General features: G+C 43.0%; 1 protein-coding gene across 1 annotated transcript in view; it reads right to left on the bottom strand.

Annotated features, from left to right (window-relative positions):
* The window catches only part of LOC126428006 (chondroadherin-like protein), a gene marked incomplete at its 5' end in the record, with an annotated part of 188846 nt that overhangs the window by 43351 nt on the left and 126024 nt on the right, over positions 1-19471 (bottom strand). Inside the window, one exon of the mRNA XM_050089889.1 lies at positions 3486-3767. Within this exon, the coding sequence (XP_049945846.1) occupies positions 3486-3767 (282 nt within the window). The remainder of the gene's footprint in view (positions 1-3485; positions 3768-19471) is intronic.

Here is a 19471-nt window from a genome sequence, read left to right as displayed (position 1 = left end):
TCCCTCTACGATATTTACCCTCCACGCTGCCCTCCAACGCTAAATCGGTGATCCCTTGATGCCTCAGAACATGTCCTACCAATCGATCCCTTCTTCTAGTTAAGTTGTGCCACAAACTTCTCCTCTCCCCAATCCTATTCAATACCTCCTCATTAGTTACGTGATCTACCCATCTAATCTTTAGCATTCTTCTGTAGCACCACATTTCGAAAGCATCTATTCTCTTCCTTTCCGAACTATATATCGTCCATGTTTCACTTTCATACATGGCTACACACCATACAAATACTTTCAGAAATGACTTCCTGACACTTAAATCTATACTCGATGTTAACAAATGTCTCTTCTTCAGAAACGCTTTCCTTGCCATTGCCAGTCTACATTTTATATCCTCTCTACTTCGACCATCATCAGTTATTTTGCTCCCCAAATAGCAAAACTCCTTTACTACTTTAAGTGTCTCATTTCCTAATCTAATTACCTCAGCATCACACGACTTAATTTGACTACATTCCATTATCCTCGTTTTGCTTTTGTTGATGTTCATCTTATACCCTCCTTTTAAGACACTATCCATTCTGTTCAACTGCTCTTCCAAGTCCTTTGCTGTCTCTGACAGAATTACAATGACATTGGTGAACCTCAAGGTTTTTATTTCTTCTCCATGGATTTTAAAACTAATCCAAATTTTTCTTTTGTTTCCTTCACTGCTTGCTCAATATACAGATTGAATAACATCGAGGAGAGGCTACAACCCTTCTCACTCCCTTCCCAACCACTGCTTCCCTTTCATGCCCCTCGACTCTTATAACTGCCATTTGGTTTCTGTACAAATTGTAAATAGCCTTTCGTTCTCTGTATTTTACCCCTGCCATCTTCAGAATCTGAAAGAGAGTATTCCAGTCAACATTGTCAAAAGCTTTCTCTAAGTCTACAAATGCTAGAAACGTAGGATTGCCTTTCCTTAATCTAGCTTCCAAGATAAGTTGTAGGGTCAGTATTGCCTCACGTGTTCCAATATTTCTACGGAATTCAAACTGATCTTCCCCGAGGTCGGCTTCTACTAGTTTTTCCATTCGTCTGTAAAGAATTCACATTAGTATTTAGCAGCCGTGACTTATTAAACTGATAGTTCGGTAATTTTCACATCTGTCAACATGTGCTTTCTTTGGGATTGGAATTATTATATTCTTCTTGAAGCCTGTCATGACTGTCATGGGCAGTTCTAATGGAATGTTATCTACTCCCGGGGCCTTGTTTCGACTCAGGTCTTTCAGTGCTCTGTCAAACTCTTCACACATTATCGTATCTCCCATTTCATCTTCATCTATATCCTCTTCCATTTCCATAATATTGTCCTCAAATACATCACCCTTGTATAGACCCTCTATATACTCCTTCCACCTTTCTGCTTTCCCTTCTTTGCTTAGAACTGGGTTTCCATCTGAGCTCTTGATATTCATACAAGTGGTTCTCTTTTCTCCAAAGGTCTCTTTAATTTTCCTGTAGGCAGTATCTACCTTACCTCTAGTGAGATAAGCCTCTACATCCTTACATTTGTCCTCTAGCCCCCATTTTGCACTTCCTGTCAATATCATTTTTGAGACGTTTGTATTCCTTTTTGCCTGCTTCATTTACTGAATTTTTATATATTCTACTTTCATCAATTAAATTCAATATTTCTTCTGTTACCCAAGGATTTCTACTAGCTCTCGTCTTTTTACCTACCTGATCCTCTGCTACCTTCACTACTTCATCCCTTAAAGCTACCCATTCTTCTTCTACTGTATTGCTTTCCCCCATTCCTGTCAATTGTTCCCTTATGCTCTTCCTGAAACTCTGTACAACCTCTGGTTTAGTCAGTTTATCCAGGTCCCATCTCCTTAAATTCCCACCTTTTTGCAGTTTCTTCAGTTTTAATATACAGTTCATAACCAACAGATTGTGGTCAGAGTCCACATCTGCCCCAGGAAATGTCTCACAATTTAAAACCTGGTTCCTAAATCTCTGTCTTACCATTATATAATCTATCTGATACCTTCTGTGATTTATATTGCCGTATTCCTGTCTTTCAGTGAAGATACATTTACCTTTCTTGTACCTATGTTTCTCTGTCCAACTTCTGTGTTTGCCCATTTTAGAGATGTTCAATTTAACTGGCTACTGTGATATTTATGATAGCTGTATCTACAGCCTTGGAGAATGAACTTCTCATCATTCCTCAGTATCTGATAACCTTTCCATGTAGATTCTTCCAGTGGTTCTCTTAAATGTCAATCTACTGTTCATAATCACTAAATTGTGATCTGAGTGTACATCTGTTCCTGGTTATATGAAAATACGAGTTGATTAGTTAATGGTCAGACAGATTCTGAAATCAATATATATACAACAAATAAGAGAGGAAGTTGGGTGTAGGTGCTTCTCAGAGACAATGGGATTGACACAGCAGAGAAAATTGGGGCAGGCTGCTGAAGTCAGAGGAATGAAATGAGGTGCAAGACACTTGACCAGTCTAGTGGGTATCAGGAATTTTATCATTAATTTACAATTTTTACTACTTTAATGTTTGCTCTCGTACCTATGTGCCAGATTAGCTGAGAGCACTAATGCCCTACTTCCTGGACTCAGGTAGGTGAAATGGCCCCAGATCGAATCTGCGAGGTGGATTACCGACATAGGCCGGTGTTCCGGCCAGCCTGGATGTGGTTTTTAGCTGGTTTTCCACATTCCACTAGGTGAATACTGGGCTGGTTCCCACGTTCTGCCTCAGTTACATGACTCGCAGACATCTGAACTTGTTCGCACCATTCCACGGATTATACTAGATGCCGATAGCTGGGGTACACTAATTCCGTCCCGGAGGGGTACAGGGTGGCGTCAGGAAGGGCATCCGGCCATCCCTTAAAAATTAACCTTGCCAAATCCGACCCTAACCATGCTGACCCTGTGAAAATGCGGGACAACGGCACGAGCAAAAGAAGAAGAAGACCTATTATTGTGGCCTACGTAGTCAGCAGAATCACTGCTACAGCAAAAGTTGTTTTTGTGAAATATGCTGAGACAAGTTTCCTGCACTACTTTTGGTGGACTTAAGAGTGAGGGTAGAGGGAGGTGAAGGGGCATTGGGGAGGAGGCGGGGGTGGGGGGTGCCAAATGGCATGCCAGTGCATCCGGCTGACACAGGGATTCTCTCTGGCTCTCAGTTAAACACAACATCCATCCTCAGCTTTTGCTCTCGGTTGCTCACACAGACTGCTCTCCGATGCAAAACGACATCTTCCATAACTACCACAGCCAGTGGGCGGTCGGTTCTTCTACCTCAGGCTGTCCTCACATATCGTATCCTCGAACACACTTCACAATGATTTTGAAACTACTTCCATGATTTTGACTACTCACTTCGGGTGCCCATACACCTGACAAGTCTTAAATTTACCACTCTACACGGGTACAGTAGATTTGTGTCAGCAGGCGGTACTCACCAGGGTGCTGTCATCAGCAGGCAGGTCACGGATCTGGTTGGCGGACAGGTCTACAGAGCCTAGGAAGAAGTACTGACGCTGGAGGGCGCGCAGTGGCGCCTCCTGGAAGCGGTTCCTGGCCAGCGCCACGTCCTCCAGCGCGTGCAGCCGCGCCCGCTCGAACACCGCCTCCGGCAGCTCCGAAAGCAGGTTCCCGGACAGGTCGAGGCGTGCCATGCGCAGCAGCCCTTCAAGCAGGCGTTCGCCGATGCGCTCCAGGCGGTTGTCCGACAGGTCCAGCTCCTGGAGGAACACCACCACCACTCCAAGTGTTCTGGTCAGCCGATCAAAACTTTGTTCAGTGTAGCACCAATTGGTCTGAAGGCATGCACTACAAACAGTGTACCCTGAAGCATCCCTACACAAAATATGTACGGTGAAATTACAATGAAATGGACACCCTTAGCTGCTTACAGGCGTTGACATACGTCAATGGGGACAGATGAAAATGTGCGCCCCGACCGGGACTCGAACCCAGGATCTCCTGCTTACATGGCAGACACTATCCATCTGAGCCACCGAGGACACAGAGGATAGCGTGACTGCAGGAATTTATCTTTGGCACGCCTCCTGCGAAACCCACATTCTCAATGTATTGTCCCGGATGTAGTGCGGGACAATACGTTGAGAATGTGGGTTTCGCAGGAGGCGTGCCAGAGATAAATTCCTGCAGTCATGCTATCCTCTGTGTCCTCGGTGGCTCAGATGGATAGAGTGTCTGCCATGTAAGCAGGAGATCCTGGGTTCGAGTCACGGTCGGGGCGCACATTTTCATCTGTCCCCGTTGACGTATGTCAACGCCTGTAAGCAGCAAAGGGTGTCCATTTCATTCTAACGAGCTGTTTGGTCACTGATGGTTTCTGTTCTTTTGGACATGTCTGAAAGAACAGATACCATCTTAGTAAATATGTACGGTTCTGGGACTTCGCTATTCATTAAATAGAAGTAGGTTACGTAGTATTCAGTTTAAGTAAATATTAGAGTGCTCTCCATCAGGCATGTTTGTTCCATTTTGTGAATGTGCCAGGGAATGTGGACCAACAATGTGGAACATTGGTTTCCACGTCACAGCCAGATTTTGTTTCAGTTCAGTATTTACTTATGTTTCTAAAAAATATTCTTCATTTTGGGATACATAATATAGTTTGCACACTCTAAGACAAAAAAAGGCACTGCACCATGAAGGAATTATGCAAACTGGTGACAAATTGATATTCATATAGATATTGATGGAAAACGGAAAATTGTAAACTTTGGTGGCCGAGGGATGAACGTGTGACACTGTAACACCATTTCACAATGGAGCTGGCAAGGATAGTCAGCAGGGGACATGTTGAAATGTCATGTGACGAGGGCCTCCCGTCGGGTAGACCGCTCGCCTGGTGCAAGTCTTTCGATTTGACGCCACTTCGGCGACTTGTGCGTCAATGGGGGTGAAATGATGATGATTAGGACAACACAACACCCAGTCCCTGAGCGTAGAAAATCTCCGCCCCAGCCGGGAATCGAACCCGGGCCCTTTGGATTGACAGTCTGTCGTGCTGACCACTCAGCTACCGGGGGCGGACAGGGGACATGTTGATACCAGGGCATAAAGTCGGCAAATTTCATTCCATGTACTCAATTGGACAGTAACTGACAGACAGGCGTCTGAACGATACATGTTGTTGTTGTCGTTGTTGTGGTCTTCAGTCCTGAGACTGGTTTGATGCAGCTCTCCATGCTACTCTATCCTGTGCAAGCTTCTTCATCTCCCGGTACCTATTGCAACCTACATCCTTCTGAATCTGCTTGGTGTATTCATCTCTTGGTCTCCCTCTACGATATTTACCCTCCACGTTGCCCTCCAATACTAAATTGGTGATCCCTTGATGCCTCAGAACATGTCCTACCAACCGATCCCTTCTTCTGGTCAAGTTGTGCCACAAACTTCTCTTCTCCCCAATCTTATTCAATACTTCCTCATTAGTTGTGTGATCTACCCATCTAATCTTCAGCTTTCTTCTGTAGCACCACATTTCGAAAGCTTCTATTCTCTTCTTGTCCAAACTATTTATCGTCCATGTTTCACTTCCATACATGGCTACACTCCATATAAATACTTTCAGAAATGACTTCCTGACACTTAAACCTATACTCGATGTTAACAAATTTCTCTTCTTCAGAAACGCTTTCCTTCACATTGCCAGTCTACATTTTATATCCTCTCTACTTTGACCATCATCAGTTATTTTGCTCCCCAAATAGCAAAACTCCTTTACTACTTTAAGTGTCTCATTTCCTAATCTAATTCCCTCAGCATCACACGACTTAATTCGACTACATTCCATTATCCTTGTTTTGCTTTTGTTGATGTTCATCTTATACCCTCCTTTCAAGACACTATCCATTCCATTCAACTGCTCTTCCAAGTCCTTTGCTGTCTCTGACAGAATTTCACTGTCATCGGTGAACCTTAAAGTTTTTATTTCTTCTCCATGGATTTTAATAACTACTCCAAATTTTTCTTTTGTTTCCTTCACTGCTTGCTCAATATACAGATTGAACAACATCACGGATAGGCTAAAACCCTGTCTCACTCCCTTCCCAACCACTGCTTCCCTTTCATGCCCCTCGACTCTCGACTCAACAATATATGTAGATGTCACCATTTGAGAGAAGACATGAAGTTGGACTCAAAGAAGCCTGTCGGAGTAATCGGTGAATCACTCGATATTTGAATATGGGTGATGTCACTATCTGACGATGTTGGCAGCAGTGGGTCAACCGTGGCTGAACAATGTGTGAACAAGGAAGCAGTCAACCTGGAGAGGTGACAGAATGTGAAGACTGATCAATCATCTGAGAGGCACTCGGAGCCCCAGAATCGTAACTATCGTTCACCTAATGTGCAACTGGAGCTGCAGTGACCAAAAGGACATTAGTATGCAGCTCACAGGGAGGGGGCTGAGGTCAGGGCACCTCTTGCACCACCTACCACTGATCTCTCTACACCAACAAGCCTGTTTGCAGTGGTTTGGGCATATTCGGCCTGGAATCTCATTGACTGGAGTAGAATTGTCTTCAGTGACGTGTCCAACATCCAATTGAGCCCTGATGACAAGTATAGACATGTCTGGATACACCCTAGACAGTGCCAGGTTCCCACCCTATAAGCTGCCACACAGCCAACAACCGTGAGTGTTGGTCTGGGATGCCATTTCTTTTCATAGTAGGACCTCCCCTCTTGTCATCCACAGTACCCTTACAGCACAACGGTTCATCAACGATACTTTATTGCATTTTGTTTTTTGATGCCCTTCGTAGTAAGCCATCCCGGGCTTACATTTCAGCTAGATAGTGCTTGTCTGCACATTGTGAGAGCTTCTACTGCTTCTCTTTGTGCTTGCCAAACCTTACCTTGGTCACCAAGGTCTTCATATCTTTCCCCAATTGAGAACATTTGTAGCATTATGGCATGGCCCTCCAACCAGCTTGGTATTTCCATATTCTAATGTGACAATTGGACAGAATTAGGCACGATATATCTCAGGAGGGCATCCAAAAACTCATAAATCAGCGCCAAGCTGAATAACTGCTTGCATATGGGCCAGAGGTGGACCAATACGTTATTGGCTTTCTCAATTTGTGAAGCTCTTTCTCTCAAATAAATCCTTCAATTTTCCTGAAACTGTAATTGTGAACTCAAATGTTCCACACTTTTTAAAAATTCTGTTATGGAACAGAAGCAGCGAGCTTTCAGTTTTACTAAAATTTGATAATGCTGAAATAATCTATTTCATAACAGGAAGCCTATTGTAAATTTGTATTGCATGATTTGTGATTTGTAATGGATGTTTTGAATGGTGACACCCTTACCGACTGGGCACAGAACAGTCCAATTTGCCTTAGTATACTGAAGATGTTATCTGCGTGTACCACGAACTGAGCAATATGGCTGGCATATGCACAAGGGAGAAAATGTGTATTTCAACAGACCAAGCGTACTAATTTTACATGTATTTCTTTTTGTAAACAAACTGTGTGATTTGCAAGCCAGATACAGCTGATAAGTGCCACTGGAGAGTGCTGTGATCCCGAATCACGCACATTGTTAAGCACCATCTACATTTTAAGTATGCCCAAACCATAATGTAAATCCTACTGTCATGCAGTATGACAAAACATATTTACTTGTGAGGATGGCTTAACTGTTGTTCTCAGCTGTTCATAAAAAGATTGACAGGGCAGCATAATTACAGAGCTTATTTGCAGATTTATCTCCATCTCAGATATATAGTACCAGCATACAGTTTCAAAAGTTGTCTACCCATTTCTCCATCATTCTGCTAGCTTTCTAACAGTCTACTTTCAAGTAATCGGCCGAGCTGTTATCTGCATTTCATGCACAATATTTTGATGCCTGCCCTGTTGCCTTCTTTATGTGTTCTGTTCTGGATGGAGTCCTGGAAACAAGTATACATAAGAGCAAAACTGGCAGCACTATTAGAAGACAAGTGGGTTTCTGTTTGGAATACTGTGCACCAAATGGAAATGACAACTCGGTCAAATACACAGAAAACTGCTAATAATCAATCACGCAGAGAAAACCTGAAGATCACATTATTTGCTTTTTCTTTTATTTTCATTGCAGCATTGAAAATGAAATGAAGTCTTTACAGAGCGTAGGGAACGATGCGGGAGACCCGCACCGCCTTACTAGGCAAGGTCCTAGTGGAGGTGGTTTGCCGTTGCCTTCCTCCAACCATCATGGGGATAAATGATGATGATGAAGACGACACAACAACACCCAGTCATCTCGAGGCAGGAAAAATCCCTGACCCCGCCGGCAATCGAACCCGGGACCCCGCGCTCGGGAAGCGAGAACGCTACCGCGAGACCACGAGGGGCGGACCATTGCAGCATTAATCCTGCTCAAAACATTATTAGGAAACTAGTGTTGTTTCCAAACTGACATATTTTCTTTCTCTGTTTATTAGCAGAGTGCCGCATTTATGCACAACCAATTCAAATACTTGGGAACCCATTATAAACCTTACGGGTGTAATGTTACAAGTACTATGCTGTCCTCGTTCATTGGACACCATATCTAAAGTCCTCAGTACCCGGCAACATTACACACTGCTTTTACCATTCCTTAATACACTGTCTGTCAGCAACACTGATTCCCTCAGTCTCCTAGAATCGAAACAAGGCAGCGTATACTTCTTGCAGCTGTTGACACTTTCAGCCGAAGGTGCAGAGTTTCACACTGTCTCTCATCACTCAGTGCAGTGTCTGCCTTGTGGGTCCTGTTGCCAATTCCAGTCTGTGTATGGGAATGACTAATGGCACGAATGGGTATTCCACTATGCTCAGTGCAGATTTACACTGATCAGCCATAACATTACAAGATTTACACTGATCAGCCAGAACATTACAACAGCCTACCTAATAGCCAGTATCTCCACCTTCGGCACAGATAACAGTGGCAACGCACCGTAGCACGGAAGCAACGAGGCCTCAGTAGGTCGCCGGAGGTAGTTGGCACCACATCTGCACACACAAGTCAGCTAATTCCCGTAAATGCTGGGGAGGGGGGTGATGAGCTCTGATGCCACATTAAATCACATCCCAAGTGTGTTCGGTCAGGTTCAGATCTGGCAAATTGGGGGTCAGCACACGAATCGGAACTCGCCACTGTGTTCCTCAAGCCACTCAGTTGTACTTCCGACCTTGTGACATTGCCCATTATCCTGTTGAGAAATAATACTGCCATAGGGAAACACAACTGTCATGAAGGGCCACCACACTGCCTTGCACAAGCTCCACTGGAACCACAGATGCCCACACAAATGTCCCAGCATAATGTAGCTGTTGCCAGCTTGTCTCCATCCCACAGAACAGGTGTCAAGTAGCTACACCTACATCTACTTGGACACTCTGCAAATCACATTTAAGTGCACGGCAGAGGGTTCATCGAACCACCTTCACAATTCTCTATTATTCCAATCTTGTATAGCATACAGAAAGAATGAACACCTATATCTTTCCGTACAAGCTCTGATTTCCTTTATTTTATCATGGTGATCGTTCCTCCCTATGTAGGTCGGTGTCAACAAAACATTCTTGCATTCGGAGGAGAAAGTTGGTGATTGGAATTCTGTGAGAAGATTCCATCGCAACGAATCTTTGTCTTTCTTTTAATGTTGTCCAGCTCAAATCCTGTCTCATTTCTGTGACACTCTCTCCCACATTTCATGATAATACAAAACGTGCTGCCCTTCTTTGAACTTCTTCAATGCACTCCATCACTCCTATCTGGTAAGGATCCCACACTACCCAGCAGTATTCTAAAAGAGGACAGACAAGCATAGTGTAGGCAGTCTCCTTAGTAGGTCTGTTACAATTTCTAAGTGTCCTGCCAATAAAACGCAGTCTTTGGTTAGCCTTCCCCACAACATTTTCTATGTGTTCCTTCCAATTTAACTTTTTCGTATTTGTAATACCTTGGTATTTAGTTGAATTTATGGCTTTTAGATTAGACTGATTTATCGTGTAACCGAAGAGTAACGAGTTCCTTTTAGCACTCATGTGGATGACTTCAGACTTCTCGCACAATTCAGATATCTTATCTAAATAGTTTTGCAGTTTGTTTTGATCTTCTGATGACTTTATTAGTCGACAAATGACAGCGTCATTTGAAAAAAACCAAAGAGAGCTCCTCAGATTGTCTTCCAAATCATTTATATAGATAAGGAACAGCGAAGGGCCTATAACACTGGCTTGGGGAACGCCATAAATCACTTCTCTTTTACTCTACCACTTTCCGTCAATTACTACGAACTGTGACCTCTCTGACAGGAAAGCACAAATCCAGTCACATAACTGGGACGATATTCCACAAGCACGCAATTTCACTATGAGCTGCTTTTGTGGTACTGTGTCAAAAGCCCTCCAGAAATCCAAAAATACAGAATCGATCTGAAATCCCTTGTCAATAGCACTCAACACTCCATGTGAATAAAGAGCTAGTTGTGTTTCACAAGAATGATGTTTTCTAGACCCATGTTGACTGTGTGTCAATAGAACATTTTCTTCAAGGTAATTCATAATGTTCAAACACAATATATGTTCCAAAATCCTGCTGCATATCGACATTAGCGATATGGGCCTGTAATTTAGTGGATTACTCCTACTACCTTTCTTGAATATTGGTGTGACCTGTGCAACTTTCCAGTCTTTGCGTACGGATCTTTCATCGAGTGAACGGTTGTATATGATAGTTAAGTATGGAGCTAATGCATCAGCATATTCCAAAAGGAATCTAATTGGTATACAGTATGGACCAGAAGACTTGCTTTTATTAAGTAATTTAAGTTGCTTCACTACTCTGAGGATATTTACTTCTACGTTACTCATGTTGGCAGCTGTTCTCCATTCGAATTCTGGAATATTTACTTTGTCGTCTTTTGTGAAGGCATTTTGGAAGACTGTGTTTAGTAACTCTGCTTTGGCAGCACTGTCTTCTATAGTATCTCCATTGCTATCACGCAGAGAAGGCATTGATTGTTTCTTGCTGCTAACATACTTCACATACGACCAGAATCTCTTTGGATTTTCTGGCAAGTTTCAAGACAAAGTTTCATTGTGGAAACTTTTATAAGCATCTCGCAATGAAGTCCGCGCTAAATTTGGAGCTTCTGTAGAAGATCGCCAATCTTGGGGAATTTACGTCTGTTTAAATTTGGTATGTTTGTTTCGTTGTTTCTAGAACAGTGTTCTGACCCGTTTTGTGTACCAAGGAGGATCAGTTCCATCGTTTGTTGATTTATTTGGTATAAATCTCTCAATCGCTCCTGATACTATTTCTTTGAATGTAAGCCACATCTGGTCTACACTTATATTATTAATTTTGAATGAGTGGAGATTGTCTCTCAGGAAGGCATCAAGTGAATTTTTATCTGCTTTTTCGAATAAGTATGTTTTTCGCTTATTTTTCGAGGATTTGCAGATTACAATGTTCTCTAATCCCTGAATCAGGTTTGATGCTCATTATTAACTATGGATTATTTGTTGCTAAGTGGTCAAGTATGTTTCCACAACCATTTACTATTTGTGTCAGCTCATGAAATAACTACTCGAATGGATTTAGCACAATTTCGGATGATATTTTATGCGTACCTCTGGAATTGAACATGTATTTTTACCAACATATCGAGGGTAAATTAAAGTCACCACCAACTATTATTGTATGAGTCTGGTACGTGTTTGAAATCAAACTCAAGTTTTCTTTGAACCTTTCAGCAACTGTGTCATCTGAACTGGGAGGTCGGTAAAAGGATTCAATTATTATTTTATTCTGGTCCAACAATGACCTCTGCCCATACTAACTCACAGGAAGTATCTACTGCAATTTTGGGACAATTTAAACTACTACTGACAGCAACAAACACGCCACCGCCAATCGTGTTTAGCCCATCCTTTCGGAACACCGTTAGATTCTTCGCAAAAATTTCGGCTGAGCCTGTATCTGGCTTTAGCCAGCTTTCAGAGCCTATAAAGATTTGAGCATCAGTGCTTTCTATTAGCGCTTGGAGCTCTGGTACTTTTCCAACACAGCTACGACAATTTACATCTGTTATGCCAATGGTTCCTGTGTCTATGTTCTTCCTGTGTTCAGCCTGCACCTTATGTGACTGAAGCGCTTCTTGTGTTTTCCTGAGACCCTCTAACCTAAAACACTGCCCAGTCCATACCACACAGCCCCTGCTACCCGTGTAGCCGCCTCCTGCATATAGTGGACACCTGACCTATTCAGCGGAACCCGAAACCCAACCACCCTTTGCCGCAAATCGAGGAATCTGCAGCTTACACGGTTGCAGAATCATCTGAACTTCTGATTCAGACCTTCCTCTCGGCTCTGTACCAGAGGTCCACAATCGGTCCTGTTGACTGTGCTGCAAATGGTCAGCACTGCTTTCATCTTGCAAGGAAGACTAGCAGCCTTTACTACTTCTGTTAGCCACTCGAAACCAGAGAGAATCTCTTCTGATCCAAAGTGACACATATCATTGGTTCCGAAGTGAGCAACCACCTGCAGTTGGCTACACCCTATGCTCTTCACGGCATCCGGGAGGACGCTGTCCACATCTGGAATGACTCCACCCGGTATGCACACGAAGCGCACATTGGATTTCTTACCCTTTTTGGCATCCGTGTCCGTCAGGAGCCCCATAACGCGCCTAACATTGTAGCTCCCAACTACCAATAATCCCACCCTCCGCGATTGCCCGGATCTTGCATGCTGAGTGGTTTCCTCTGAAACAGGACAGGTGACAGCATCTGGCTCAGCGACAGTGTCAGGAACAGACAGCACCTGGAACCTGTTTGTCAGACAAACTGGGGAGGCCTTCGCCACCTGCTTCACCCTGGGGTGACCTCCCACTCGACCACAGATGAGGGGTCAGCCTCAGTGCGAGCAGTAACTGGGTTAGCCACCGGTGAGGACCGATCGGAGGACTTGGACGTGCTGGACATCCGTTGGATCCCCACGGCTGGTCCACGACAGTGGTGACCATCCACTGCAGCCTCAAGCTGTGTAACCGAAGCCTTCACAGCCTGTAGCTGAGAGCAAAGGGTCACCAACTCGGCTCACATCTGCTCACAACAATCGCAGTCCCTGTCCGTACTAAAGACTGTGAAAAACCAAACTATGCAGATAAACAGACTATCAGCACATGCTGCCCAACTCTACTGTAGACCCTGATGAAAATGCAGGAACTGTGTCTAGTAATATGCAGATATTCAAAACCCTAACTACCAAAGCACTCGGGTGAAACTAAATAATTCGCCCCTGATTAGAAACTTGTAATATGTCACAAAATTGGTTTACTTTTCAACACAAATGAAAACACGAGAAAAGTGGCTATTAGATATTAAATTTACAAGCAGAAACTGAAGAAACTAAACTATTAAAGCACACAGATGATATAATAAAATTCGCTCCTGGTTAGGAACACGTAAATGTCACAAAAGCGGTTACTTCCCTGTTGCTGCATCTGTCTTGGTCGGCTACTACAGATACCTCTGGATTCCATCACTCCACTGACTGTTACAGCTGACATTGTTATAACTTTGAACTGAATGGTATGAATCTTTTGTAAACTCTCATGGGTGATCAGTTTCACAATATGATCCCCAGTTATTATTACTAAATTGTGTTTATTACAGGTTTTTGTATCACTGTGGTATCTTTCTTTGTGATTACTGACTCTCTTGGGTTTCTAAATTGTATGTATACAGGGTGATTCAGGAAGAAAGGTACATGTGTACTGGTGTGACAATATTGGCCATTCCAAATAGAAAACTACAAATGAACATACGACCTTTTCTTAACCGTATCCGACATACAGGTGTTTGAAACTCACAGATATCAGTTGCATGTCCTTCTTCATCAGCATTCACACACAACCAAATACTACCAAAGTGGCATTAGGCTACGTAATGTTGTCTTCAGTGATCCATACAGTGCTCTGCGCATTCTGTATGGCCAGTGACACAGTACCTCACTGAAATGTATCCTGGGCAGTGGGTCAATCACAGTGGAGTTTCTGGGCCACTGAGGTCACCCATCTTACTCCGTCAGATTAATGTTTGTGAGGTTGGCTTAAGAGCTAAGTCTACAAGCACAGAGCAGGCATGAAACAGAACTTCTCACTCATATTTTACATGCATGTGCTCAAGCAAGAGGCCACATGAACGAACTCAGCAACACGGCAGCTAGACAACTGCGCAGCAAAATATATGCAGTTGACAGAGGACATTTTGAAAATTTTTCGTGAGGAAGTATACAAAATTAAACAAAGAATTAGATCACAATGTTACATATACTATCACCCTGTATTTGTCTGTTCCTAACTGTTTTCATTAGTTTCCTTGCAAACTCTTAAGAACAGGAAATACAGGGTTATTACAAATGATTGAAGCAATTTCACAGCTCTACAATAACTTTATTATTTGAGATATTTTCACAATGCTTTACACACCCATACAAAAACTCAAAAAGTTTTTTTAGGCATTCACAAATGTTCGATATGTGCCCCTTTAGTGTTTCGGCAGACATCAAGCCGATAATCAAGTTCCTCCCACACTCGGCGCAGCATGCCCTATCAATGAGTTTGAAAGCGTCGTTGATGCGAGCTCGCAGTTCTGGCACGTTTCTTGGTAGAGGAGGTTTAAACACTGAATCTTTCACATAACCCCACAGAAAGAAATCGCATGGGGTTAAGTCGGGAGAGCATGGAGACCATGACATGAATTGCTGATCATGATCTCCACCACGAACGATCTATCGGTTTACCAATCTCCTGTTTAAGAAATGCCGAACATCATGATGGAAGTGCGGTGGAGCACCATCCTGTTGAAAGATGAAGTCGGCGCTGTCGGTCTCCAGTTGTGGCATGAGCTAATTTCCCAGCATGTCCAGATACACGTGTCCTGTAACGTTTTTTTCGCAGAAGAAAAAGGGGCCGTAAACTTTAAACCGTGAGATTGCACAAAACACGTTAACTTTTGGTGAATTGCGAATTTGCTGCACGAATGCGTGAGGATTCTCTACCGCCCAGATTCGCACAGTGTGTCTGTTCACTTCACCATTAAGAACAAATGTTGCTTCATCACTGAAAACAAGTTTCGCACTGAACGCATCCTCTTCCATGAGCTGTTGAAACCGCGCCGAAAATTCAAAGCGTTTGACTTTGTCATCGGGTGTCAGGGCTTGTAGCAATTGTAAACGGTAAGACTTCTGCTTTAGCCTTTTCTGTAAGATTTTTCAAACTGTCGGCTGTGGTACGTTTAGCTCCCTGGTTGCTTTATTCGTCGACTTCCGCGGGCTACACGTGAAACTTGCCCACACGCGTTCAACCGTTTCTTTGCTCACTGCAGGCCGACCTGTTGCTTTCCCCTTACAGAGGCATCCAGAAGCTTTAAACTGTGCATACCATCGCCGAATGGAGTTAGCAGTTGGTGGATCTTTGTTGAACTTCGTCCTGAAGTGTCGTTGCACTGTTATGACTGACTGATGTGAGTGCATTTCAAGCGTGACATACGCTTTCTCGGCTCCTGTCGCCATTTTGTCTCACTGCGCTCTCGAGCGCTCTGGCGGCAGAAACCTGAAGTGCGGCTTCAGCTGAACAAAACTTTATGAGTTTTTCTACGTATCTGTAGTGTGTCGTAACCATATGTCAATGAATGGAGCTACAGTGAATTTATGAAATCGCTTCAATCATTTGTAATAGCCCTGTATATTCATACGACATTGTGTTCAGAACACACACACACACACACACACACACACACACACACACACACACACACACAGAGGGTGTTCACCTTAAGAGCCATCAGGCTCATTTTATCTGGCGTTTCAGCAAGTATTTGCAATTCTGTTTTTGCTAAGTGTAGTTGGAGTAAGCCCAGACAAGTACTGATCATTATGTCTTTCAGGCAACACCCAGTTTCGAGGGAAAGAGTCTGTTTATTTCCTGCCACAAGCAAAATTATTTTCAATGTGGCATTGACATAGCGATTTGACAGAGTGGTCCAACTTATTCTTGTGCAATGTTCATGTTTTAATAGGGCCAGTAAATCACGAAGAATAACCAGTACTCCAGCCAGTGACAAGTGATGCCCTGCGCTGACTGCTACCGCCTTGCAGCAGTGCTGTTCAGTTGCTGCTGGAGTAACAGTTATTCTTCTTGCTTTAGTGTCCTTGTTTATACATAGAGGTAGGGGTGTAAATATGGAAGCATGTGGGTAATGTGGAAACGTCTAGTATCTGGCCAGCAGAGTACTGTACTGTAGCGAGGCAGCCAGAAATTTTTGCAGTGTTTTCCTATTTGTCATGATAAAGGGTTAGCAGTCAGTTGAGCAACAGACGCTGTGACAGTGATGGAATTTACATTCGCGCATTTTCTATACGTTTTTCGAGGTAAGTTGTGGTATTATATTCATCTACATATTTTGTAGTTATCTTTCTTTACGTCTGATAGCTTATAAAGGGAGGTGCATAGAAGGTGTTAGGAGTCCTTTGTCAACCGTAAATGGATAGTTGCTTAATGTAATCTACTGAAACGTAAAATGGCCATTGTGTAGGTAATGTGGAAGCATACATATGCTGGCATTGTGGAAATGTTTCCACAATACCGACATCAAGTACATTACTTCTAATACATTTTTCATATGTTTCTAAATGCCACGAAAGCTAACCGATCAGAAACCAAGAGCTACTGTTAAGAAGTGGGATGTAGAAAACATGATTAAGGCTATAATAGCCTTAAGGGAAAAGCAGATGGGGTTAAGAAGAGCAGTTAATGCTTTCAGTGTACCTCAGATGACACTTCAAAGGTCTGTGCATAGTGATATGTCACCTGAAGAATGTAGTCCTTTGATACATTGACGAAGGCCTGTACTACCTGGTGCTATTGAGGAACAGTTGGTACAGTATCTCATTGAAATGGATAATCACTTCTATGGCCTTACCAGATTAGATGCCAAGCGAATGGCATATCAGCTGGTAGAAAGAAATAATATTAATCATCCTTTTACTTCAAATGCTGCAGGTACAGTTTGGTTTGGCCTTTTTCTTAGACGACACAGAAATAAACTCACAATCCACAAATGTATGGGGACCTCATTCTCGAGAGCAAATGGATTCAACAAAGAAGCTGTGGACAAGTTTTTTGACATTTTGGAAGCTGAGTACAGCAAACACTCCTATAGTGCTGATAGTGTGGATGAGACTGGGCTCTCTTTCGTCCAGAGCAGAATACCACGTGTAATTGGACTGAAAGGTACACGCCGAGTAGGTGCCCTCACATCAGCAGACTGAGGATCCCTGGTGACTGTCATACGCTGTATGAGTGCTGGCGGTACTTTCATACCATCAATGATGATCTTCCCCAGGAAGAACTGGACTGATACTCTACTGAAAGGAGCACCACCTGGAACAATTGGTAAATGCCATCCTTCAGACTGGATTCAAACTGAGCTCTTCTCCAAGTGGTGTGACCACTTCATTTCTAAGGCACTCAAAAGAATCTCTTGTGCTGTTGATTCTTGATGGGCATAACAGTCATGCCAGAAACCTTCAAGTTATAGAATGTGCAAGGGAGAAACATGTTACAATCGTGAGTATCCCGCCTCACACCTCTCGTAAAATTCAGCCACTCGATAAGACCTTTAAGGGCATCTAAAAGCCTATTACGCTGAGTATGTTCGCCAGTGGTTGCGACACAGCAGCCACCCCTTAGGGCCGTATGACGTATCTGAGTTGTTTGGGAAAGCCTACCTAGTGTGCCAGACTGGCTCTATTGCTGCAAAAGGATTTTTGGAGATTGGAATTTTCCCATGTGACAGGACTGTTTTTGCAGAAATTGACTTTATAGCTGCCACATCGGCTTTAGATGAGGCCAGAAGTATGAGAGGAACTTATGAGACTCTAGCATCTCCAGGTGGAAGTAATGACCTCATACGAGAAGACACTCAGAACACATATATCAGACCTGTGACAACTGACAGCTCAAGTGAAGTTGGCCAAATAGAAAGCAGAAGGTCAACATCATTGTCAAATGCCTCATCAAACACATGTGTGTCTCCACAGGATATCATGCCAATCCCCCCTCTAAACAAGAAGGTTTCCAACAGAGATCGTAAGACAGGTTCATCAGCTGTTTTGACATCTTCGCCTTATAAAACACGCCTTGAAGACTCCTTACTGAAGGGTAAACAGAAGCTTCCTAAGGCACATGCCAAAAGCAAGAAAAATTGTGACGCTCCTCCTAGAAAACCGTGCAAAAAAACGGCTTATCTGAGGATTCAGGTGGAGAGACCAAAGCACCAACTGTCTCTTCAGGTGAGTCAGATTTGGATCTCCCAGTTCGGGAAGAAAACCTACTGAAGAAGATGCCATTTGTAGTTTTTGTGGAAGCACATTTTCCAAAGACGTTCGGGGAGAATTGTGGATTAAGTGTAAAGTGTGTGAGGAGTGGAGTCACCTTTTGTGTGCCGGAAATGAAGGAGATATTTACGTATGCGATTTTTGCAAGTGAACTTCGCTTATGAAGCATTTTTCTATTACAGTTGCGTTTAAAAATATTTTTGTGTGATTTAAGTTTAATATAAAATAAAATAGTTTCTAACATTTTTAATAGTTTTTGTTTGAAGTAGTCAGTTTCCCACAATTTTAAGGCATTTCCACATTACCCGCACTTCTTGAAAACTTAATGTGTTGTTGTGCAAGCAGAAAATGTTTTTTAATTTTAAACATATTTAGTTTTTGTGTGTCATAATATTACATTCACTGCTAAAACATTATGAATTAGCTGTGGCTAAATTTTGAAGCTGAAAGAGAAGTAAACATTTCTTTTATACAGCAAAAACAGCTGGGTTTCCACTTTTACACCCCTACCTCTATATATAAAACAAAAATCACACTAATTACGAGGAGGAATTCAAAATTTTCGGGACTGGTGCTGCCATCTGGAAAGTAGGAGTAGTTGTCTATGCACCACTAGATGGCGAGAGCTGCATATCTGATGAGTCAGTGTGCAGAGTGGCATTCAGCTGGGAGGACGTGTTGCGTGTCCACAGTGATTTCCATAATACTCTGTGTTTGGTGTGTGGCAATTTTATGACGGATCCAGGAACAGAACGGCGCATGTGTATCAAATTCTGTGCAAATATCGGGAAAAGTGCTACAGAGACATACGGTTATGACCCGGAGTCAAAGCAACAATCATCCCAGTGGAAGAGCCCGGGCTCTCTGAGACCCAAAAAAGTGAAACAGGTGAAGAGCAAAGTGAAGAGCACGATCATCGTTTTCTTTGATACTGAGGGAACTGTGCACAAAGAATTCATCCCACCCAACCAAACAGTGAATTCCGCATACTACTGTGACTTTTGGGACA

The sequence above is a fragment of the Schistocerca serialis genome, chromosome 12 (genome assembly GCF_023864345.2).
Source record: "Schistocerca serialis cubense isolate TAMUIC-IGC-003099 chromosome 12, iqSchSeri2.2, whole genome shotgun sequence".
NCBI lineage: Eukaryota > Metazoa > Arthropoda > Insecta > Orthoptera > Acrididae > Schistocerca > Schistocerca serialis.
The sequence above is the reverse complement of the archived record's forward strand: the minus strand, read 5'-3'. Positions and strand labels throughout refer to the sequence as shown.